The following is a 25498-nucleotide window of genomic DNA, read 5'->3' as shown; positions in this document are numbered from 1 at the left end:
TTGAAATTGCCTATTATTGATGTTAGTAATGTTGCATCAGCGTGGAGAGTTGAGTCTGCTAATTCCATGCTGACTCGGTCTACAGATTCTCATAATCTTACATCTAATTGTGTTTTTCCTTCTGTGTCTGTGTCGTCTGTAAATGTTCCTTCTGCACAAGTTCCCGAAGGTTGTTTGAAAGAAGCATTGTCATGCGAGATTTCGCCTTTGGGTTTTCATCTTAGTTCTGCTTATAAAGAAAAAATCCAGAGAGGTGAATATATCAATATTTTTTCTTTGCTTCCTTTGTCCACGGAACATCGTTATCATAAAAGAGATGATAAATTTGATGTTGAAAGAAGTACCTCAGTTCCCAGATCGTTTAATAATTGGTTGCAATCTTTTCGTATTTTTGGCAATGTTCTGGGTGAAAAATATTCTGATCGTTGTAGTGGGCTTTTCCAACATGTTGAGATTATTTTGGAAGCCTATAAAAATTTTCATGGACAAGCTTGGTATTATATGATATAAAAATAATCGTTTTGACAGAAATTGGCAGTACATCAGTCTCTTAAATGGGGAATGAAAGATGTGGGTCTTTGGTTAAACCTACTATTGCCGCAAAGATCTCAGTTTTCTAAGCTAGTTGTTGCAAACCCTGTTGGATTTCGTAAAGGTTTATGTTTTAATTTTAATGATGGTCAGTGTAAGTGGCCAGCCACTTGTAAATACAAGCATGAATGTGCGCATTGTTTGGGTGCACATTCAGCAGCTAGATGTTTTAAAAAATTAGCTATTGGTGATAATACTCCTTCGAAGGAGTCCTTTCTTAAAAGCAATGACTCCCGTGATCTTAGAAAACATGCTGCCGTGGCTTATTCGTTACCCAAATCAAGTGTCAGCAGCATTTCTAATTGAGTTTTTTTTGGAAGGTTTTCCATTGCCTTCGTTTTCTGGTTTTGGTTGCTCAGTTTATGATAATTTATCTTCTGTTGATATTTACAAAGATGTGGTTTCTGGTAAACTCTGTAAATAAATTTCTGCAGGACGAATGGCGGGCCCTTTTTCGGAGCCACCGTTTGTTAATTTTCGTATTTCGCCCTTGGGAATTGTTCCTAAGAAAGAAGTAAATTCTTTTTGACTAATTCACAATTTATCATATCCAGATGGTATTTCTTTGAATGATGAAATAGATCCTGAATTTTGTTCGGTGTCCTATTCTTCATTTGATGATGCATTGGAAATTATTAGGAGAGTGGGAGGTTCTCCTCTTTTGGCTAAAATCAGCCTTCGATTATTGCCGATTCATCCATCGGCCTTTAATTCATTGGGTATTTATTTTCAGGGGAAATATTATTTTGACAAGTGCCTACCAATGGGCTGTTCATTGTCCTGCAGATATTTTGAAATGTTTTCAACCTTTTTGGAGTGGGTGGTCAGTTCGCAGTCTGGTTCAGTTAACATGCCTCATTATTTGGATGATTTTTTGTTTGTTGGTAAGGATGACTCGATGGAATGTTTATATTTATTTATTGAGTTCAAAATTATTTGCAAATGGTTTGGTGTTCCGTTGGCTCCTGAAAAATTGGTGCCACCTACGCATTGTTTAGAATTTTTGGGTGTCACTATAGACACTATACGGATGGAATTTCATCTCCCTATGGCAAAAGTGAAGAAAATTTGTTTTTTATTAGATTTTGTTCTCTCCGGGACTAAAGTTCGTTTGAAAATTGATACAATCTTTATTGGGCCTTTTGGCTTTTAGGTCTCGGGTTATTCCTATGGGTAAGGTTTTTTTCTAAGAGATTGTATTGGGCTATTGCTGGAGTTCATTCTCCGTGGCATTTTGTTCGCTTGACGGTGTCTATTAAAGATGATTTGTTTATTTGGAAACGTTTTTTAGCTTTGTTTAATGGTCGTTCTGTGTGGCAGGCCCCCTTTTGTTTGGCTGATGCTTTAAATTTATTTACTGATGCTTTGGGTGCGATAGGTTATGGTGCATACTGGCAGGGACGTTGGTCTGCAGATACTTGGCCGGAGGTTTGGCATGTTAAGGGTTTTACAAAGATAGTAGTTTTATTGGAGTTGTTCTCTGTGGTAGTGGCTTTGGAATTATGGGGTGAGGCTTTTCGGAATCGTCGCATTTTGCTTCATTCGGACAATAAAGGCATTGTGTACGCTATTAATTGTTTGTCTTCAAAGTCTTTACCTGTGATTGCTTTGTTACGTCACTTCGTTTTTAGATGTTTAACGCTGAATGTATGGTTGAAAGCTAAGTATATTCCTGGTAATTTCAACACTGTGGCTGAAGCTTTATCACGTTTACAGTTGGATCGGTTTCATGCCCTGGTGCCGGAAGCAGACATGGATGGTGCCCCATGCCCGGATTTCTTATGGAACTTGATCTAGGGTTCATAAGTTCGGCTGTTCGTAATTCTATCGCTGCACGTGGGCGAGTTATGGAGCCGCGTGGTCTCTGTGGTTTCGTTTTTTGAGACAGTCTAATAGTTTAACTGCAGAATTTTTGGAGAGTTTAGTTTTGGCATTTTTAAATTTTTTATTGTCTCGAAATTCCTCTTGTTCTCATATTCAGAAAACATTGTGTGGTGTTTCCTTTTTTCTGAAATTAAGGGGTTTTCCTTCTTGTCAGAGTTTTTTTTCGGTTCAACAAGCGTTAAAAGGTTATCGAAAAAGTAATTTTGTGCCCAATCGTAGACTGCCCAATACTTCTGCTCTTTTGGGCCGTCTGTGTTTAGCTACTGAATCAATTTTTTTCTGATTACGAATCCATTTTGTTCAAAGCTGCATTTAGCCTTTGTTTTTTTGGAGCATTCAGGGTGTCAGAGTTAGTGCCTCGTACTGTTCAGGATACAGCGGGCTTATTATTAGAGGATTTATTAATAGGTCCTGATTTTGTACGTATTTTACTTAGGCACAACAAGACAAATCAATTAGGTAGAGGTCGTTGGGTTACAGTGGGTAGAATTGATAATCCTCTTATATGTGCTGTTTCCCTGCTTAGTCGATTTTTGTCGATTCGGGAACAGTTCTTCTGGACATTTATTTTTACACCTTTCCTCTTTGCCTTTAACTGTATTTCAGTTTAATTCCGTACTGAAAAAATGTTTGCATTTTCTGCAGCTCGACCACCTTCGTATTTCATCGCACTCGTTTAGAATTGGTGCTGCTACGGAGGCAGCCGAGTTGGGTTTGTCTAGTGATGAAATAAAAAATTTAGGTGGGTGGAAGTCAGATTGTTATCTATGCTATGTACGCCCTAATGTTTTATTTTGAAATTTACAGGTGTCAAGTTCAATGTTTGGGTTATTGGACATTCGTATGTGTTTTGGTCTCACCATCGTGCTTTCAGAAGGATTTACGGCTCTAATTTGGGTCTTCCTTTATCGGACTTTCAAATTTGGTGGTATGGCAAAAAGGGGATGAAATGGTCTAATTTAAGGGAGACTTTGTCATTATTATATATTTCTTGGCCTTCTCCTGACATCATTGTTTTGCATCTGGCGGGCAATGATGTTGGTCATTGCAAAACGTTTGACTTTATTTCACAGATTAAAATGGATTTTTTGTGCATTCATTCTGTTTTTCCGGAAGCAATCTTGGTTTATTCAGAAATTGTTCCAAGATTGCTTTGGCTGGCTTCCACAGAGCTTAAATTTTATGAAAAAGTGAGAAAAAGGATTAATATAATATAATATATATTAATTTATACAAAGTCCTGACTACGGTACCATGATAAGTGGAAAGTGGGGCAAAACTGTCCCCCACAACCACCTATGGGAACGTGTCAGGCATAAAAGAATGAATTTTATAGGTTAATATAAAAGATTTTTGATTGGTCTATTTTAAAGTATTTATTTAAATATAAATGGTACTCAGCTTGTGCTGGAGGGTATATAAGTATGTTGATTGCATCACAAACTGTCAGACGACGTGGAGAAACAGAAGAAGATCGTCCCACCCTCCCTCCCTGTCGCAGTTCAATTCATGAGGCATTAAGTCTCTCTCTTCGAGACGAGATGATATTTGATGATATTTATTTTAACCTGAGCTTTGATAGCTAGGTTATTAGTATTATTTATTATTATTATTTATTAATATGAATAGTAATATTGAATAAAATTGAGTTTTATATATGATATATATTCAAGGATAAATGTTTTTTGATATTAAGCCTAATATAATAATAATTATATGATATTAATTTATTTTATATATTAATTTATACAAAGTCCTGACTACGGTAACATGTAGCTCCAGGGAGTATCTGGCAATCTTTGTGGATTAGAAAGGAGCTTTTCCATGTTAGACTAAAGCGAAGCACATGAGTTGTTTTGCCTTCTTCTACATAGCATTTTTTTTTGGTTTACCTTGATGAACATATACATTTTTTCAACTTGAGTATGTGAAGAGTCCCCATAAAGGTCAATACAGCATTGTTTACAAAGAGTGTGACTTTAACCAGGACTGCAAGATGTGTTTTGTTTTAGCATTTACCTATTTGTGCTTTATATACAGACAAGGGCATTCTTACAGATCATCATGCGGCTAAACTAAACCATTGAGCCCCACAAATGTCAATGCAACCCTTTCCATGCTATTCTTGTTCAGCATTAGGATATACAGCTGTATGTTGACATCTGATTTTCCTGTGGAGGTTTTGGATTCACAGAGAATAATTCACATCCGTAAAAGCATTGTAGACAACTGACATTACTGGGCAGATTTATGAGGCAAAGTTATTGCAATGCACTTTAATGGTGATAGAATAAGCTGAACTGCTTACACTGCTGAGATAAAAGTTACCTATTTTACTTCCAGCATGCTTTTACTAAAATGAATAGTGACACCAAAGGAAAGGAGAATAAAATCCACCTAAAACTCTGCACTTTGTATGAATTTTCTAATACTGCAAATCTTTTTTAATAATGCATTTCCATGACAATTAAAAAATACAATTACATCTAAAGAGTAGTGTATTTCAAATTCAATGTTCCTAGTTAAAATGGTTTTCTTTAAAGTAAATCTAAACCCAATCATTGAAATCCCATATAAGCTTTAACATGATTATATCATCTCAAAATGTGTTTTAAATCCTTTTAAATCTGTGGCTTTCATTCTAAAATAACTAGTGATCTTGCCGTGGAGGGCCTTGTCCATTGTTCCTATAAGGGGTGACAACTGGGCCCCAAATGCGCCTCTGTACTGTAAACCTAGAAAAGTTAGACCACCATGGGATAAACCCATATTATGTTACCAACATCTCTTAAATTTGAACAGAAAATAAAAGTGTACCCCCTGTGGGACTTTTTGAGGCAGACTCAAATGTAGAGTTGATATATTTTAAAAGTATAAAGTTTATTATTACACAATAAAAAAATTGGCGCATACATCATCATTGATTTACATAAAATAGCAAGTTGTACATGGGCTCATGAAGAGCTGATTACTGATGTAGTTGTCTCTTCTCGTTATGCCCAACGTGTTTTTGGAGCAAAATATATCCCTTCTTCAGGGGAATTGGGGAGAGAGGATCAGAGATGGAAAACATTCAGCCACCATGGCCCACAGTAGATATGTCATAGTTAAGAGAGAATAAAGTTTCCTTTGCATCAGGTTATGGGCAATTCCCTCAAGATGTATCCCCCAAATGTCAGGGGGCCATCAGGGCCCTGAATGCCCCTCACAGCAGATATGAGCCAACAAGCGAGGATTATGATCAAGAAAAGAGATCCCAGCTTGTGGGGAGTAGGGTAATGTCACTGGTGATGTACACCTGCACCTTCAGGGGTACCTGAAGATCGAATCCCCCGCTGTGTCATCCACCTATGCAGCAGCGACTGTAACTATGTCACATGTGACCTTAGTGGATACTACAGACACCTGTTCCAAGCACAAGCATGGTCCTCTATTAATGCTAAGTCAACCCTTAGCAATGGTGAGTAGATTATGCTAGAGTGAGTACGAGACAGGAAGTGGCTGAAAGAAACTGCTTGATGTCAACAGCATTCAGATGCAAAAAAAGAAAAAAAAATGCTGAACACAGTATTTTATGAAACAAAACAGAATTGTTCATGGTGCGTGTTCTTTAACAATGGGTTAGATTCACTTTATAGAGGAATGTTGCTCAACTTATTTTTTAGTCTGAGTTGAGTTGTACAGGGTTTGATCATGCTGTAAATTCACAGCTCTCTGAGACTTATTGAAAACCTCTCCTTCATCCCTAGTATGACAATAACAGGTCTAGCTAAGCTTAAAGGTGAATTCAAGGTATAATATATATTAACATTGGACCAATGTAACTATGTAAATACCATATCTGGCCTGGAAGGCCTAGAAGCTGGAAATCACTGAAGTAGATCCCACTACTTCATTAGTTGAGTGGCTGTCCTGATGCATTGTGAGCAGAGGAGGTTGGCTGTTCAGCATGAGTGTCATTGAGAGAATGCTGTGCTTTTTCTGTATGAATACAAAGCGTTCTCTGATTAGACAGGTACAGAGGGGTGTGGTGACATCACACTCCCCACCTCAACCAATCAGAGAATGTTTTCATTTATTCTGAAAAGCAAAGCATTCTCTGAATGATGCCCTTGTTGAGCAGCCGACCTCCTGTCTTCACATTGCATCAGGCCAGCTGCCTTACATGGAATCTGGAAGCAAGTGGAGATCACTGGAATATCAGTGTTTACTACTACAGTGATTTCCAGTTTCCAGAGACAACGACCAGGTATGGTGTACAGTGTACATAGTTGCATTGGTCCAAGCTGAATCCCACACCCACCTAACAACTGTCCCCGAGCCACCCCCATCAAATCATTCTCTGCAGCTATTACCTTTGCACCACCACCCCCTCCCTTTAGAATGTAAGCTCTACGAGCAGGGCCCTCCTGTACCTTTTGTATTGAACTGTACTGTAATTGTGTTGTCCCCCCTATACATTGTAAAGTGCTGCGTAAACTGTTGTCGCTATATAAATCGTGAATAATAATAATAATAATGTATAAAATATCCACACCTGGAATTCTTCTTTAACTTAACCATAGGTATAATCTGCTCATGACTTCTTCATATATTCCTATGGAAGATCCACTAGAGTGTGCAGGACTCAAATATGTTGTCAATATTTTTTAAATGATGTTGATGTGATAAAGGTAACCTGGGAGGAAAGAAATATGGGAACTGACATTGCTGACTTGATGCTCAAGGACACAGACTTGTGTGGTATCATCAGTCTTTACAACTTACTGCATTTCTAACTTAGAACATGCATGCAGGTGGTGAAGATTGAAATGTCTAAATTGTACAATGTGTGCTTTATTTGGGTCATTGACTCACTTGGCAGTAAAACCAGAAGCAGGATGGCAGCCCTGGAGTCTGCTCCTTTAAACATAGACTGTTTACTTTGCAAGTGAAGTTGCACTCTTTTTTATTAGCAAAAGTGTCATGAAGCCTTACTTTTTAAAGAATATCCAATAATGTGCAAGGAAAAATTTTAAAAAAAAAGCTTTTTTGTTTGCATGTGCTTGGATGATGGAAATCAGCAGCACTTCTCCTAAATTACTAAGCTCTGGGGAAAATGTGTGCAACTGTACATGCACAATCTATTTGCTTTTAGTAAATCAACCCCAAAGTATCGGAGTGTCAGCATAACAGCTAGGCAACCAGCATTTGTAGAGGAGTCAGAAATGGCAGCTTCTATGTTTTTTTTCAGAAATAATTTCCTTTAAAAGCTGAACTCCAAGATAGCTAAGAATTATCTAAACACAATAGGCTGTGTATTATTATTTGAACCTTGGTGTCCCTTGTGTATCTCTTTCTGATATCTGCAGTAATCCAGCACAAAAAAAACCTGCATTTTGTCTCTCTGCAGTTGTTTCCTGTAATAAAGACTGGTCACTGCTGCACTCTCTCCTTGTGCAGGGTGACTGGTCTTGTATCCGCCCCCTCCTGTAGTTTTGTGAAGGCCACCTGTAGTGGGTGGAGCCTGCTGGGCCCCTCCCAAGCTCTGCTCTCTGCACAGGCTACGTGTAGCACAGTGATGATATCAGTAGCTACATTTGCTTTGTAGCTTTTGGAGTTCTTTGTAGCTCTTGTGGAATGTATTTAAGATGAAAGTTTCCGTGCCCAGAGATTAGCCTAAATTTCCTCATTCTAGTTCCTTTACTTCTTTTTATTAATCTTTTTTTTTGTCTTTCTTTTTAAGAAAATCTTGCGTAGATGGGACATATGTTATCCTAAAACCAGTTAGGACATCTAGATTGGACATCTCTAATAAGGTGTTGATAATTGAATTTGCTAATAGGGGTAATTTATGTTGCTTATCTCTGTAAGCGGTGTTATTAAGTCAGTGAGGAGGTGTATATCAGTGATTTATTGTCACTAAAGCTATCAATGGGGAAATGTCTCCCTTCTGTTCTGTTTGCAAGGTTATGCCATGTTTACTTTGTAATTACTTCAAACGAACAGAATCTTGCAAAGAATTAAAAATTCTATTATTAAAAGAGAGAGAGAGAGAGAGAGAGAGAGAGAGAGAGAGAGAGAGAGAGAGAGATCTCAAGTGGATCGCATAATTTGTGCTTTTTCTTTACATAAAGTCATATGCCAGCACTGGCTATTTATATTCATTTTTAATTATTTCTAGATGAGTCATATCTGTTATTTGACAAAATAAGAATGATGCAGTGACAATGGAAATATATTGTTGTACCACTGTACTGCACATCAATCTTGCAGAAAATAGTCTGTCTTGAAAATGATAGGAGGCTTATGTAATTGGTTTTAATAGATTATTTTTTTAACAAAAAAAATCTCTCTTCTTTGTCCTACATAAAGGTTAGTCCAAACTAGCATTTCATTTAAAATCACCCAATGGCTTTTTACATCCCCTGGGGTTAGACCCTAGAGTTCCTAGGTCAGCATCTATCCTGATCATTACAAAACTGAGTATAGTAATCTTGGACTTACTGCTGCACCCTCCATAATGAACATAGAAATCAGCAGCTGTAGTGTGACTCCCTTCCCTATAAAGGACACAAAGGTGTGCAGAGCTGGGAACGTTCATGAGATACAGATACAAGAAACCAATGGATGATTCCTACCCAGTGGCATCTACATAAAATAGAAAATCATTTTTGACTGGGCTAAGACAGGCCTTTCATGATTCATTTTCTTTTCTTCAATCAACAGGTTAAACAAAATAAAATTAATTGAATCCTTCCCTTGGAACTATTGTGTTCTGACAGTGGGGAGAGTACCTGCCATCAGAATACACTCTTCAGCACTGCCGGCTACAGCCAATGCCACTGATTGAGCAAATATTTTCCAATGGGCTGGTTGTACAGAAGTCAATCAAGAGATTCTGGTTAGCCAGCCTGCCCATAGATCAAAGTTTGGTCGGTCCCTGCTGAACTGTCCAAATTTTGATCCATCTATGGCCGGCTTTAGTCTTATCCACTTGCCATCCAAAAGGTTTACCCCTTTCCCAACCAGACAATTTTTTGCGATACAGCACTGCATTACTTTAACTGACAATTGCGCGGTCGTGTGACACTGTACCCAAATAAAATGTAAGTCCCTTTTTACCCAAAAATAGAGCTTTATTTTGGTGGTATTTGATCTATAATATATATTTCAGCTATAAACAAAAAAAGACCATCACTTTTGAAAAAAAACAATATTTCTTACTTTCTGCTATAAAACAAATACAATACAAAAAATTTAAAAAAATCTAATGTCTTCATCAATTTAGACCAAAATGTATTCTGCTACATGTTTTTGGTAACAAAAAATCCCAATAAGCAGATATTAACTGGTTTGCACAAAAGTTATAGCATCTACAAACTATGGGATAGATTTATGTTTTTTTTTTTACTAATAATGACAGCGATCAGCGACTTATAGTGGTACTGCAACATTACGGCAAACAAATTGGACACTAAGTAACACTTTTTGGAGACCAGTGACACCAATACAGTGATCAGTGCTAAAAATATGCACTGTCACTGTACTAATAACACTTGAAGGGTAGGGTTAACATCGGGGGCTATCAAAGGGTTAAATATGTTCATAGGGAATGCTTGCTAACTGTGTGTGGGGGTGATTTTACTGTGAGAAAGCAAAGGGAACTAGAAGGCAGGGGGAGGGGATGTGATGTCACACTTCCCAGCAAGAGAGGGGAGCTGAGTGTAATCTGAGACCTGAGTGGAGGGAAATAACACTGCCCTCTACACAGTCTCATAGGAAAACATGCACAACAAGACTGTCAATCACCTTCTGTGTGCTGTAGGGGGCTGAGGCTATCGCCTGAGATTCTGTGATGTCGAGGCAACCTGTCAAAAGTAATGCAGATAGCACAGGAAAGAGAGATCAGACAGAAAGCACACAGGTAAAAAGTAGAGGTTACCTGGACTCAGCACGTATAGCCTGGGAGACAGACCATCAAAATTTCCCTTACTGACAAAGAGCGGGAACTTAGTCATGAATATACCCACAAGGGATCTCTCAATGTTGCTATTCAAGAAAACTGCTACAAAATTGAAACCCGGTGGTATAGGACTCCATCAAGCCTACACAAGTTTTCCCCCTTCTATCCCAGAAACATGCTGGAGAAGTGGAAAAGCAAAGGGAACCATGCTTCACATTTGGTGGGACTGTGAATCCCTTCAACCGTTCTGGAAGGAATTACATAAGATCATTACACATGTTGCTATGTATGCCCTAGATTACTCGCCAGCACAGTACCTCTTACACCATACACATCTAACCAAAAAAGAATATCATAAATCACTGGCCATGCATATGGTAAATGTGGCAAGACTATGTGTTCCGATACATTGGCGATCTACACACACTCCATTGATTAGAGAATGGTTCATTAGGATTTATAGAATAGAGGAGATAGAAGAGCTAATTGATATCTCTCAAGAGTGAATACAAAAATGTATGAAAACATGGGCATGCTGGATCCACTTTAAAACAACTCAACGCTTTCAAGCCTATGGCTCTTGAACTTAAACTGTAACTCCATTGCTCGTTGGAGGTAAAAGAAACTTGATCCGAGATATATATATATTTTCTTTTCTCTCTCTCTTCTTCTCTTTCTTTCCTTTTTCATTCTCCTACTCTTCCTCTTCTCTGTAAGAGCCTGTCCCTTCTGCTGCCTTATACGGTTCTGATGGCACACCCTCCCAGTAATACACTGTGGGATTAGAATATCCATACGTGAAGAGATATAGGACGCTCTATGTCCCCTCATTTGACCCAACATCTTTAACTTACCTGATCCCTAGGAATGAGTATTACATTCCGTTTTTGTTCTTACACCATGGCTTGCTAACCATTTGTTATCTATGGTGAATTTATATGCCTTGGAATTTTGTAAAAATAGTTGTGATGGTTTCATTGTATACAATGCCCTTTCTAATTTCAATAAAAATTGAAATTATTGGCTTAGCTGGGTGGAAACTATTGGCTTAGCTGGGTGGACAGTTATCATATGACTATTCATCTAGTCAAGCAGACATCAGTGTTGTGGGTCTGAATGCAATAGCTGACAAAGGAGATTCCTCAATCCATGCTGTTCAGGATGGATGGTGGAATCAAATAATCTTCTCTTGTTCAGCCCATGATTTATCTATCTAAATTGGTAAGGCTAGCCATACCTTTGGCAGGCAGCACCTTAAAACTAGGAAAATAGGCAAAACTTTTTTTTTTTTAATTTTGGCTAGAGCAGGGGAGGGTTATAACTCCTGTCAGTTTTTTTTTTTTCTGTCATCTGTGTTCCATTGGGGACATTTCCCTTTACTTCCTGTCTCATAGCCAAACAGGAAATGTGAGGAAATCCCTGCATATCCCCCCCCCCCAGGTCACCAGAACTAGTTTTGTCATTGGAAGATTTCCCCTATATTACTTTTCTGGAACAACCCTAAATTTGGGATTTTCTTTTGCTTTCAATGTTAATGGTAAAGAGGAAAAGTAGAGAGATAGATAGGATGAATCTCCTTAACGGGGGCACAGACAGCAATAAAAAAAAACTGATAGGTGTTCTAATCCTTCTCCACTCTATCCAAAATAAAAAAAAAAAAAAGGTTTAACTTTAGTTATATACTTTAGTTATATTTTAAACCTTTGCTGTCTGCTGCATCCAACCGACTTCTGGGTATGTTACATCCCTGGTCCCCTGCTGAATATTGTGGTCCCATCTGCTGACCCCTACATCACTACAAGGCACAGTAGCAATGTAGGGGCTGACAAATGAAACCTCAGCATATGGGAAGGGCACCAACACATCCCAGATGTGTGTCTGATACAGAATGCTCTGGCCAGGGGGAAGTCTGCAGAGAGTAGAGAGTTGATATTATGTCTTTTCTTTCCCAGACATATTTTCAGCAATTTCACCTAAATGTATAATAAATATAATAGTTTTTTTTTTTTTAATATCTGTTGGAAATGTGTAGCAGGGGGCTTAAAAGGAAATAAAAAAATATACTATTCTGATAACTAGGCTAACATCAGCTGAAAACACAGCCCTGAGATGATTAGTGAACTTCCCGTTCAAAGGATTGGTGCTGAACGAAATAATTATTCATAGAGTGCTGGGCCACAAAACTAGAACAGAAACCTAGAGATTAAAGGTTTGCAACAAATATTACATTACAAAGCTTCTTAAAACTGTGCCAGGTTATTGAGCTTTACAGATCAGAGAGATTCTGTTTGCATTGTGTAAAATATAACAGAACAAAACAGTGCAAAGTAAGGTTTCCTGCATTCAATATTGTCTTCCATATGTTATATAAATCTAGGTTACCACTAAAGAGTTAGGCCACTTAAAGTAGAACTATAGTCAAAGAAAAAAAAAATTATATATATGATGCAGTCAGTCAACTGTAATAACAAAGCATTTATTGGGTATCTTGTGTTCATCTTCCTTCAGCAAGGTGACAATGCTTTTTGCTTTGAAGAGAAATCACTGCAGCATTTTAGTGGATTTAAAGTAAGTGACGAGTAAACCAAAGCTCAACTCCAGCTAACAGTTTTAGGGCTTGTTTACAGTTTTGTTTGACTAGGCAAAGCAATGGTGGATCGTTTTTTAAAGAGCAGCAAGATGGATTTTCCAATGGAAAACTTGCATTTGGCTCACCGTGACCTATTTTCTCTTTGTGTGCTGCTCAGGCTCAGTGGATAAGGGGAATAAAGGTGGGTTCCTTCACATATGCCGCTGATAGTGCTGGCAAAGGGATGGAGCCCGTTCTGTCTCTTGCACTGGCTCAAAAAGGAAAGGCGTGATCCCTAATGGCTCGTGGTTGTGGAGGGGCCCTTTTCACTTTAATATGTGGTGTATGACAGTGGTACTGGCCACTGAACATGACAGGATGGATAACTTTTGCTGCTCTGTAACAAGGCATCAAGACAATAGTATGTGTATACCCCAGTATGGCTGCCTTTCCAGCTTAAGGGGGTGTAGTGTGGCTTAACCACCTATTTTTATTGCCCCTAAACTGCAGGTGACAACAAGGCCTTAAAACGGTGATGATCAACATACTTGGTATGGGGAACCCTAAAGCGGAAGTAAACTCATCCGTAAAACAGTTTAATTTCCGGTATGTGCCGGAAATGTAACACTCCCATTGGTTGTGCTCTCGACCAAACTGTCAAACCATCCAATTGTGGGTGTCATAACTGATCACCTGTGCAGCATCATGGCAGTGGTAGATTAAACAGAAGCAAATATGGCAGCTAACTTGGCTGAAAACGATAGGGGGGTTTACTTACACTTTAAGTGTGGCTGCTGACATCACCAAAGAGTCGTACTTAGAATCCAATTAAAATTCTGTGTCAGAGACCTACAGACACACAACAGGATGATACAGAAGATGGTCAGAGACTACCGACATGGTGTAGGAAATGGTCAGAGACTGTGGACATAATACAAGAGATGGTCAGAGACTGCAGACATGGTACAGGAGATGGTCAGAGACTGTGGACATGGTACAGGAGATGTTCAGAGACTGTGGACAAAATAGAAGAGATACTCAGAGACTGTGGACAGGGTACAGGAGATGTTCAGAGACTGTGGACCTAATATAAGAGTTGCCCAGGGATTGCAGACAGATACGAGAGATCAGAATCCAAATATGAATCAGAAAATGTATTGTCTTTTTACAATAACAATCACAAAATTAAACATTGTTGTCAGAGACTGTGAAAGTGCTTCAGGAGAATGGCAAAGTATGTGAACATACTATAGGAGTTGTTAGAGACTGGAGGCATACCTCAGAAGACAGTCATGCACTAGAGACATATTACATGAGATTGCTAGAAATTACTGCTATAACAGGGCAATAGAGAAACACAGATTGGGGCAAGGGCCCTGGGGGGCACGCAAAAAGTGCCAAATGGCCGCATGCTGCCCCCGGGCCATAGGTTGGGCACCATGGCCTTAAACAGTTACAGCAACAGTTTTTTTTCTTCTTTTGAAGGTATTAACCTTATACATAAAAACTGACAGTTGTAAGCACCCTTGGCGGTGCTAACTGTCATCATTGCAGGACAGGTTGACCTGCATGGAAAGGTGGACAAAAATAAAAATAAATTCATATGAAATCAAAAAAATTCCTTTTTCTTTTCTTTATTAAAGACCCCCAATGGATAACTCAATATGTTGCCATACTACCTTCGCCAGACTTGAAATAATAAGAAGCACCATACCTATTAGACTTCAAAAAAATTACTTGAATTTATATTACATATGAATAACTAGGAACAGGACAGCTAAAAGAAAATCATATTGGTTTAATCATATTTATTTATATAAAAATGCCACATCAGAAATACACACGCTTGTTACAATGAGACGTCTCCTGTTCTCTGTGCAATCAAGACATAGAATGGAGGTCCAGTTACTGGCAACATTACTTGCATGTCATTTGACACATTAAGTCATTTCTTCTCCTTTGATTTTAGGCTCAGTAATGCAGAGGATTTTATTTCAATCTTTTAATTATTTAGACATCCAATCCCATACCCCCAATCATTAGGTAACATTTTGATATTAATTAGGAATTTATGATCTATTGCATAAAACGCATGATGGGCAGTCAAAAAAATAATGATTAAAAAAAGCACTAGATCGAGTCTGTACATTTTATTTATTAATGACTTACACGTGCAAATTGGTTGCAAAGAATTGGTAAGAGATCTGCTCATGTTCCTTAACTACAAGGACCCGCTTCATTCTCTGTAATGGACTCATCTGAAAATATGATATTGCATATACATAGAGAAGCCTTGGATGCTGTAGCCTCCTGTTTGATTTCAAACTTGACAATCCACACATCCTCTTTCTTCATAAACACACTCACTCAATGCAAACAGTGTCCAAGTGCAAAAAAAAGTTATCATATTGTAAATAAAAGCCATGCTTTGATTTCCCACACTTATTAACACTAAACCATGATGAGCCACACCCACTGTTGATAGGCCACGCGCAATTTTACACAGGCCTCCATGATCTCTTTCTCACCATCTCACATCATCCTAAACCAAAATGTCTACTCTCTAAAGCTGGCCATACACTATTGTTTTTCAAAATTCTTATCAGTACCTCTGATCATTTTATGAACGTCATTCAAACGTACTTAAAAAAACTGTAAGAAATTGTTGGAAAAAATTTTACACCCTGCTCTTATGAATTTCCTCATCACTGTGGTTGAAAACTAAAGCCAATTTGACCCCACTAACCATTAGAAAATAAACCAACATTAAAATGAAAATTTTAAAACAAAATTTTCCGAATGTATGACCAGCTTATGATTTTTCACGCTTAGTCACCAGCAATACAAGTAGACCATGGCAGCTTCCACTATGCACAGGTGGGAGATTCCCCATATACATAACCAAGAGCAACAATGTATGAGTACATAATAAAAAGTATAATAAACATACCTATAATGAGTTGTCCGAACAAAGGCTGAAAAACCAGAAAAGCGAGAACCACTGATTGAAGAAATGAAGCAGGTTTTGTCCATTTCATCTTGACCCCGTGTAGCGCATTACCTCAATGTTATCTGAAAGATGCAAGAAAAGTGAGATTGGAAAGTGTTCGCTGCCTCTGTGTCAATTTCAAGGAGAACAGTGACAAATTACATGATTAATTTAAAAGCATACATTTTACTCCAGCTGACATTCAATAAGAAAAAGCTGCACTCCACAATTTAGTACTTTACGGGAAATTATTGAATGGCAGAGAGACATCATAAAAGGAGAACACTTTGTCACAATGTGCTAAGTCAAGAGTTTTGATAATATAAATTTCACAAGCTCCGCAGATACAGTATAAAAAAGACAAGCAGCCTTGTGATTAAAAGTTTCTGATTAAGAAAATGACTGCCTGTTTTGCTCAAAGCAAGTAATTAGATTATATCTTTCTATTAAAAAGGACATTTGAGTGCTCATTTAAAGCTGTACTCCAAGCCCAGAGCTTAATATACACAGATGTAATCTATAAAAGGATTTGTTTTTCAGTTCAGCGAGTACTGAGGTTTGTACATACCACACAGAAGTTCAGTTATACGTACAGGTCTCCTCTCTACCCCTACCCTGTGATTGGACAGTGAAAGAAGAAGCAGCAGACTGATGAGTTCACCTGTCTGGCCAGTGGCAGCTGGTGCTCCATTTTTTGTGGGGGGGGCGGACCCCACCCATCCCACCCCCCGCCAGCCCCGCTCGCCAGCCCCACTTGCCAGCCCCACTCACCCCCATGGTGGCCCCACTCGCCCGCCAGCCCCGCACTTACTCCATCCAGGTCCCGGGTTGCTTCTCCTCCCAGCCAATCTGGTGGCTTCTCCTTCCGGCCAATCCGGTCTCAGGACCTGCTTCCTGTCCTGGTTGGCCATGAGGAGAAGCAGGAAGACAATAGTAAATGTTGATTCGCTATTGTCACAAGTGGGTGGGCTCAGGGCGCAATGCTCTGCTCCCCAAGCCCACCGTTTTTTAAGCCAATTAGAGCCTCCGGCTCTAATCACGTGTTTAAACAAAAAACAAATAGAACTCTATGCGTTTGGCACCCTGCATGGAGATTAGGGAATTATGGACAGGCTGCCTCTGTGTCTGGCACTCTGCTCTCTGCTCCTATCAGCATGTTCCTTGCAAGTTAACAACTGATTGACTCCTACGACTGCTTCCCTCTCCTCCAGTTTGATCTCTGTTGTACAGGGTCTACAAGTAACACAGCAAATCCAGGTACTTACACTGCTTGCATTAACAAAAAAAACTGTGTATAACATAAGACAGTGCTGCATTAAAGTATAAGTAAAAGCAAACCATTTTTAACAACTGATTGACTCCTACGACTGCTTCCCTCTCCTCCAGTTTGATCTCTGTTGTACAGGGTCTACAAGTAACACAGCAAATCCAGGTACTTACACTGCTTGCATTAACAAAAAAAACTGTGTATAACATAAGACAGTGCTGCATTAAAGTATAAGTAAAAGCAAACCATTTTTTAAATTTTGGATAAGGTGAAAGGGGATTGGAACCAGTTTTTTTTTGCTGGCTATGCTACCGGTAGGGAGATTCACCCTTTCTAAGTGTCCTGCTTACAGTAAATTAAGTAAAAGAAAATCCCACATTTTGGATTATTACCAGAACAGGAACGAAGGAGAAATCTTCCAATGAAGACACCAGTTCCAATGACCCTGGTGACAACAAAAGAGTCCATCACTTTAACAATATTTCCTCTCACTTTTTGTTTTAGCTATGGGAATGGAAGTGATCGGAAATGTCTCCAATGGGAAAGAGATGGCAAAAAAAAAATGATGGGGGTATAACCATCCCTTGCGCTATGCAAGAATGATAAACATAAGTTTTGCTTTTAATTCTACTTTAATTTGTGTATTTTTACTTGCCTGGAGTTTAGCTATAAAAAATGAGCCCCTCTCTAATTAGAATTTCATTTAAACATAAATCTCATAAAAGATTTGCTATTACCACTGTTTTGCATCTTGCTTTTTATGTTTCATAAAGCTGCCATGTTTGAATGCCAATAAAGGGGAGACAAAACTTACATTTTGAATTTTTGAATCCTCTCTGCCTCTTGTGCATTGAAAGTCTCAAGGCAGAGAGAAATATGGGAGGGATCTCTTTATGCATCAAGGAATGAATGCACCCCAAATGTGTTTGTGTGCAAAATGCAAGTGTTTCATGGTTCTACTATTTCCTTGTCAAAAGATTTTATTAAGTACACAGCAATTAACAGGTATGTCAATTACGCTTATAGAAATAGAGAAAATGAAGCTCTTTGCTATACAATGTTATGCAAACATTAACAATTAAATAAAAGTATCTTTCAAGTGGAATGTATCTAAATACAACCTGAGGAGTTGGTGAGAAGTCATGTGACAATATAATCACTCCTATATTATTTAACAGTACCAACAGTAATTACTTATTAATGGATTTTAAGGGTACAGGTCATATGCATTTAAAAAGTGAGCTGTAAAATTAGAATAAGAGGGGAGAAAAAGTAGAAGAGGAGGAGGGTAGAAAGTTGGAGATGTCCACAAGGTTGACCCAAGTGCCAGTGCAAGAAATGGTTTGGTTGATTAAATGAATGAACGAATGAAACAGCTACCATGGTAGGAGGGCTGATTCATCAAAGGTTGGCAGTAGGTAATATTTTAACCATGGGTACCATATCTTTTCAAATTTGGTGATTTAGTCTTGTTTGATGGCCATCATTTTGGTGTGGGATATGGTTGCATTCATGGTTCTACTATTTCAATATCCAAAACTACACCTAACATAAAGTTACAAACTTGACAATTATTTACCTCCCTGATGCTCTGTCCTTTTTGTATTTCCCTAGAATAAAGTAAAAAAAAAAAAAAAAAAGAATGAGGTCTCTCAGGTCTGTGTCATGCCTATAAAGTCACATACTCAGTGGCCTGGGTTCCAGTACAATTCACAACTTGGTTCAAAACTATACAGTTTAAACAATCTACTTTTGACATTACATTAGAAATGGCAAAAACCAAAATTGCTCTTAATGAAATCACAGGGAAAAAGAGACAGAGTAAAAAGCAAAATAAAACATCCAAAGCAACAGTACACTAATGCCGCGTACACACGGTCGGACTTTTCGTCTACAAAAGTCCGACAGCCTGTCCGACAGACTTCCGGCGGACTTTCGGCGGACTTGCAGCAGACTTTCTAACGAACGGACTTGCCTACACACGACCACACAAAAGTCCGACGGATTCGTACGTGATGACGTACACCGGACTAAAATAAGGAAGTTCATAGCCAGTAGCCAATAGCTGCCCTAGCATGGGTTTTTGTCCGTCGGACTAGCACACAGACGAGCGGATTTCGGGGTCCGTCGTAGTTACGACGTAAAGATTTGAAGCATGTTTCAAATCTAAAGTCCGTCGGATTTGAGGCTGAAAAAGTCTGCTGAAAGTCCGGAGAAGCCCACACACGATCGGATTACCAGCCAGCTTTAGTCCGTCGGCATCCGTTGGACTTTTGTAGACGAAAAGTCCGACCGTGTGTACGCGGCATAATAATGATCAAATACACATAAAAAAGAAAAAAACACAACTAAAAGCAACACTTACTACATTAAACTGACCTAAATACACTCACAAAAAAGACAAAATCCCTAAATAAATTAAAAAAAAATGTATTTTTTTTTTTTAACAAACTTTGCCTAAGCAGCTCAAACAGCAACAGTAAGAGGCAGTGGACTCTGTCATTTATTTTTTTATTTTGGACAGAATGGGGAAGCTCTGGAGCCTCTGTCAGGTTTATTTTTGTATTTCTGTCTGTGTCCTGGTGATGTGTGCATATGTGTCAAGTTGTCACTGGGATAGGACACAAAGGTAAATCCACCCAACTTGGACAGAGGTAGCCATAAAACCAAATAGAGTTTATATCCCTTCTTCTGTCTTTCTTAACATGTTTAATAAATAGCTGGAATTCAAAGTGGACCTAAGTGAACCTAAACTCAAAAAGTAAAGATTTATCAGTAACCTGAAAAAATTACCTTTAGCCTTGATTCCTCCTGAAAGTAGCAATGCACACAAGATGGTATTCTGGAACCAATGGCTTATGCAGCTACCTTCAGATGATTGGATACAGGCAAAGCAAATCTGTAAGGACAGCCTTGTATAACACCTCCCACCCCCAGCATGCCTTTAATTTCATAGTAAGCAATAATGAGAGTGGAGCATATATACAGAGGGGAGAGATCTGTGTCATTTGATGTAGTTCAAGAAAAGCTTTTTATAGGTAAGACAAAAAAACATTTGCATCACAGGTTAGTATTCTGGAACCAATGGGACATCCAAAAGCAGTCTAACTGAGGGGTGGGCAGCACAGCAAATGCCCACAGATTTACCTTAAGAAACTTATAATGGAAGCTTTCACCCACTGAAGCTCGGCTATCCACCTTGTAAACTTAACTAATATGTGAATGAAAGACCGGATGGCAGCCTTGCAGAGCTAAGAAACTGAAGCCTGGTGCTGAAAAACCCATGAAGCACTGACACTAGTAGAGTTAAACTTGGCTGGAGTTGTAAAATACACCTGATAATAGTGGAACAAGAATCCCAATGTCCTTGCAGTGGCCTTCAATAATGCCAAAAAGGACAAATGGATTGATGAAAACCATATGAGCAATGGAGAGTAACCTCTTTAATATGTATAGGAGCAGGACAGAAATATGGTAAAACAAAATCCTGTTTAAGGTAGAAAGAAAAAGCCATATTTGAATGGAAAGGGGCCCTAGGCCAAAGGACAACTTTGCCTTGTGTAAAACAAGAAAATGTTTTTTATAAGTCAAGGCTGGCAACTCAGAAACTTGCCTAAAAGAAGTGATAGTGATGAGGTGACAACTTTACGAGTAAGGAAAGACAAAGTATTATCACTAATAGACTTAAAGGGGGGGTCTCTAAAGGACTGACAATATTAGGTTGAGATGCCATGGAGAAGGTACAGGGGCCAAAATATGAGCAACACTCTGCATGAATGCCTTCACCAAGGAGTGGGAGGTAATCAGTCTCTGAAAAAGATCCACACCAGACATAAGAATAGACAAAATTTATCTCACTGAATACTTCCCTGGGATGAAAATATCCAACCTCACAACAAAGTTTGCTTGCAAAGGTAGACCATGCAAGAGGTTGACTTCCTACCTTTCAAGAGTGTAGGGATAATCGTAGCTCAGGACCTGGGCTTAAACAGAAATGCCATTAAAGTTTGAAGCAGGTTGGTAAAGCAAGCAAAAGGTAGGCAAAAGGTCTGAATGATCCAGGAGGGTGCACAGAGATTTTGCCAACAGGTTGAAAATGACCAAGTACTACGTCCTGCTTGGCCAGTCTGGTACAAATAGGATCACTGGAATGGCTTCCATCTCAATCCGGCATAGGGGGATACAACCAGGAGTTTCAGGGAAGAAAAGGGAAAAGCCTAAATCAGGTTGAACTGAAGACATGCTGGGAATGGGATGGGTTCTGCAGAGCTATCCTTGCATCATTGCTTTGCTAGTGTACAATCACCTGAAGGTAGTTGCATACCCCATTGGTTCCACAATAACATTCTGTGTCCTTTGATGTCCTTTGATGTATGATTAACCAAAAACGGCTACAAGGAGGTCACAGTCAATATTAGTGACTAGTCCACTGTTTTCTGCCTGCCTTTTCTGGGCACAGCTTTCAGAGTGCAGTTTATCTTTAAAGGACTTAGTTTGATACAATCTTTTTCGATTTTTCACATTCTAGAGTCTTATTCTGTCTAAAAAGTTAATGTTCTAGAGAAAATAGTATTGCTAAAGTAATTTGCTTGCATAGATAATTTTATATGGGTGCTCGCAATCTCAGTTTATGCATACAATTTTATTATTAGAAGCTGACACATTTAAGACACAATATAAGTGCATGTATCTACCGTAAATAGAAATTGGATTTTTAAATGAGATGACCAAAATGAATCAATTTTAATGATCTCTATAAAGCAAAAAATAGCCCTTACCTAATTTACCAGCAATACCACAATAAAATATATAATAGCAACAAAATACAAACACACCAGTCCTAAAAATAAAAATAAATATGTAAGTGTGCTCAAGCACAGCCAGATTATGTTTCATTTTCCACTCTAAACTGGAAGCATTAAAGGCAAATGACTTTAAAATCACAGGGAGCCAAGGAGGAATAACTCCATCAAGTTGTTTATGAAGAGCCATGTGCAAAATACAGTTGTCCTAAGAAACCAATCGATAACATTTGGTGGCTACTAAGTATAGTATAATATAGTATAGTATAGGTATCAAGATTGCTGTTTGCTTCATTCAAGTGCATCGACAGCCAAGAACAACTATTTAATATATTGCAGCATGTCAGTGCTTTGATGTGATGGCTGCATATGTTTTTTGCAAGGACCAAAAAAACAAAAACAAACCTGTTGATCATGCCAGAAATCCAGTATCCTTTTGACTTTGTGTGCACTGATCTGAAATCCAAAACAGTGCTATAAACCTTCCCAATTCTCATCTCTAAATTACATACTGTAACCCTTCCACCTTATGTTCAGATGTTTTAGCCCAAATCAGAAAATTAGCCTAGGAAGTAAAGTGGATATAAACATATACCCATCGAAGCGACTAGCTTTAGGTGATACAAAAGGATGAAACATAGGCTGTATAAATCTGCAGTCCTCGCTACTCTACAGCCTTCTAAAACACATCAAAGGCTATTTCTCAGCTCTAGCAGACAGTGGGCAGGGATTTGAAATCACACAGACACTGCACAAATAGATCACAGAGCTCACTGAAATCTGAAAACTGAGTGGAGAGAATGGATACGCCCCCTCTACACAGAAATATACACAGCTGAGGCTGTCAGTGGGGAAATATACACAGCTGAGGCTGTAAGTCACCTGCTGTGTGCTGGGATGCTACTGATTAGGGATGATCCCAATGTTTGTTTGCTCGCAAACAAACCGAACATATGGGATGTTCGTGGCGAATTTGAGCACCCCAGAATGCACTGCGGGATCGCAGTGCATTGACGGCTGCTGATTGGCCAAAGCATGCACCTGACCTGCATACTTTGGACAATCACAGCACGCTCTGCTGTGAGAGCCTTGGCTGGCCAAAGGCAGGGTGCCTTTAGCCAATCATGGCTCAGGGGGTTAAGTCCATGCCCCACAGTGTAGTGTAGACTATATATACAGTGCAGGCAGTGTATTTTATATATATATATATATATATATATATATATATATATATAATCGGCAATCAGTGTAGACTATATATACAGTGCAGGCAGTCTAGTATATATCTATATACATGCATATCTATATACATGCATATATATATATATGTAGATATATATATATATACAGTCCCTGACAAAAGTCTTGTCGCTTCTCTATTTTGTAGAAACTCCTGCTATTAACCTGACTTTTAATTAATCAATTGGTGTTAGAACTAGCTCAAATGAAAAGCTAAAGCCCTCCCAAATGATGTTTAATGCACTGAAATAAATTAGTTTCACTGAAAAAAGATTTATCATTTAATCAAAACAGACAGGTCAAATTTTGGCAAGACAAAAGTTTTGTCGCCTATACAGAAATTGAACAACTTTACTTAAAATCCAAAAATATGTCAGCAAATTAAGTAGTGGTGCTGTGAGATCCAAATTTAATATCTTGTATGACTTCCATGAGCTTGAAGGACAGCATCCATGCTGTTTGACAAGGATTCATACAATTTATTGATGAAGTCATCAGGAATAGCAAAGAAAACAGTCTTGCATGCCTCCCAGAGTTCATCAATATTCTTTGGTTTCGTCTTCCATGCTTCATCTTTCATCCTACACCACATATGCTCAATGATGTTCATGTCTGGTGACTGGGCTGGCCAATCCTGGAGCATCTTGATCTTCTTTGCCTTAAGGAACTTTGATGTGGAGATGGAAGTATGCGATGGAGCACCATCCTGCTGCAAATTTTTTTATGGTTGGGAATATAAGAGGTAGCTAAGATTTCTTGGTATTTTTAGACTATTGATGTTGCCTTCCACCCTGCAGATCCCTCGCACACCCCCATACTGGATGTAACCCCAGACCATGATTTTGCCTCCACCAAATTTCACTATTTTCTGAGTAAATCTCAGCTCCATGCGGGTTCCAGTAGGTCTCCTGCAATATTTGCGGCGACTGTGGTATAATTCAACAGAAGATTCATCTGAAAAATCCACCTTCTGCCACTTTTCCAGAGTCCATCCTTTTAGCAGGCTGTGGCCCTTGGCAAATGTCACATGGTTTTTCAATTGTCTTTTGTTTAGTACTGGCTTTTGGGCACTGATTCAACCATGGAGGCCATTTCGAGACAGAATCCGACAAACTGTTCTGGTTGACACAGGGACTTCAGGTGACCAGGTCCCGTGGAGCTCTGCTGCAGTGGAAAATGGGCTGGCCTTGGATTTTCGAGCCAACAAACGGTCCCCTCGAGCAGTTGTCTTGTGGGGTCGGCCTGACCTGGCCTTGTCCAAAATGTCTCCAGTCTCTTCAAATCTTTTTTTTATCTTCTGAACTTGACGCTGAGACACATTGAAGGTGTCTGCCACATCAGCAGTGGATCTGGTCTTCAGCCTCTTGATAATCAACACTTTAGTTCCTGGGTGAATCTTAGGCATGTTTGCAGAGGTCTAGTTGCAGTTGAGAAGGTCTAGTGTACTGGTGTTCTTTTTGTACACACCTGAGACCTAATTGATCCATTATTAGTCACAGGTGAAGCTCATATAACAAGGCGACAACACTTATGTCTTGGCAAAAATTGACTCAATGGGCTTTACCAAGCTGTGAATATTAGAATACTTTTTGTCAGTTTCGTTTTGCACTGAAACATTATTACAAAAGCTGTTGGGATTAAAATGACCCATTTCTTGTAACAAAATCTTGATTAGAAATATATTTTAGCGGCACTTTAGGTCAATTCGTACACAAGCGACAAGACTTTTGTCATGGACTGTATATACATATATATATATATATATATGTATATATATATATATATATATATATATATACACTGCCTGCACTGTATATATATTCTACACTGACTTCACTATATATATATATATATATACATATATATATATATATATATATATATATATATATATATACATATACATATATATATATATATATATATATATATATACATATATATATATATATATATATATATATATATATATATATATATATATATATATATATATATATATATATATATATATATATATATATATATATATATATATATATATATATATATATATATTCATTTGTGCTAACAAGTTTACATACACTGGCAGAATTTATGATGTCTTGGCCATTTTTCAGAGAATATAAATAGCAATAGCAATAGATAACACAAAAACATTTCTTCACTCATGGTTGGTGTTTAGCTGAAGCCATTTATTATTAATCAACTG

The 25498-nt window shown here is 38.4% G+C and overlaps 1 protein-coding gene across 1 annotated transcript in view; it reads right to left on the bottom strand.

The window, feature by feature from the left end:
- The window catches only part of ROBO1 (roundabout guidance receptor 1), a 1646584-nt gene that overhangs the window by 1314033 nt on the left and 307053 nt on the right, over window positions 1–25498 (bottom strand). Inside the window, exon 2 of the mRNA XM_073617022.1 lies at window positions 15940–16061. Coding sequence (XP_073473123.1) covers window positions 15940–16027 — 88 coding nt within the window. The 5' untranslated portion in view covers window positions 16028–16061. The remainder of the gene's footprint in view (window positions 1–15939; window positions 16062–25498) is intronic.

Source organism: Aquarana catesbeiana, linkage group LG02, assembly GCF_042186555.1.
Source record: "Aquarana catesbeiana isolate 2022-GZ linkage group LG02, ASM4218655v1, whole genome shotgun sequence".
In the NCBI taxonomy this organism is placed as follows: domain Eukaryota; kingdom Metazoa; phylum Chordata; class Amphibia; order Anura; family Ranidae; genus Aquarana; species Aquarana catesbeiana.
Note: the sequence above shows the minus strand (reverse complement) of the source record. Positions and strands in the feature narration are given on the sequence as shown.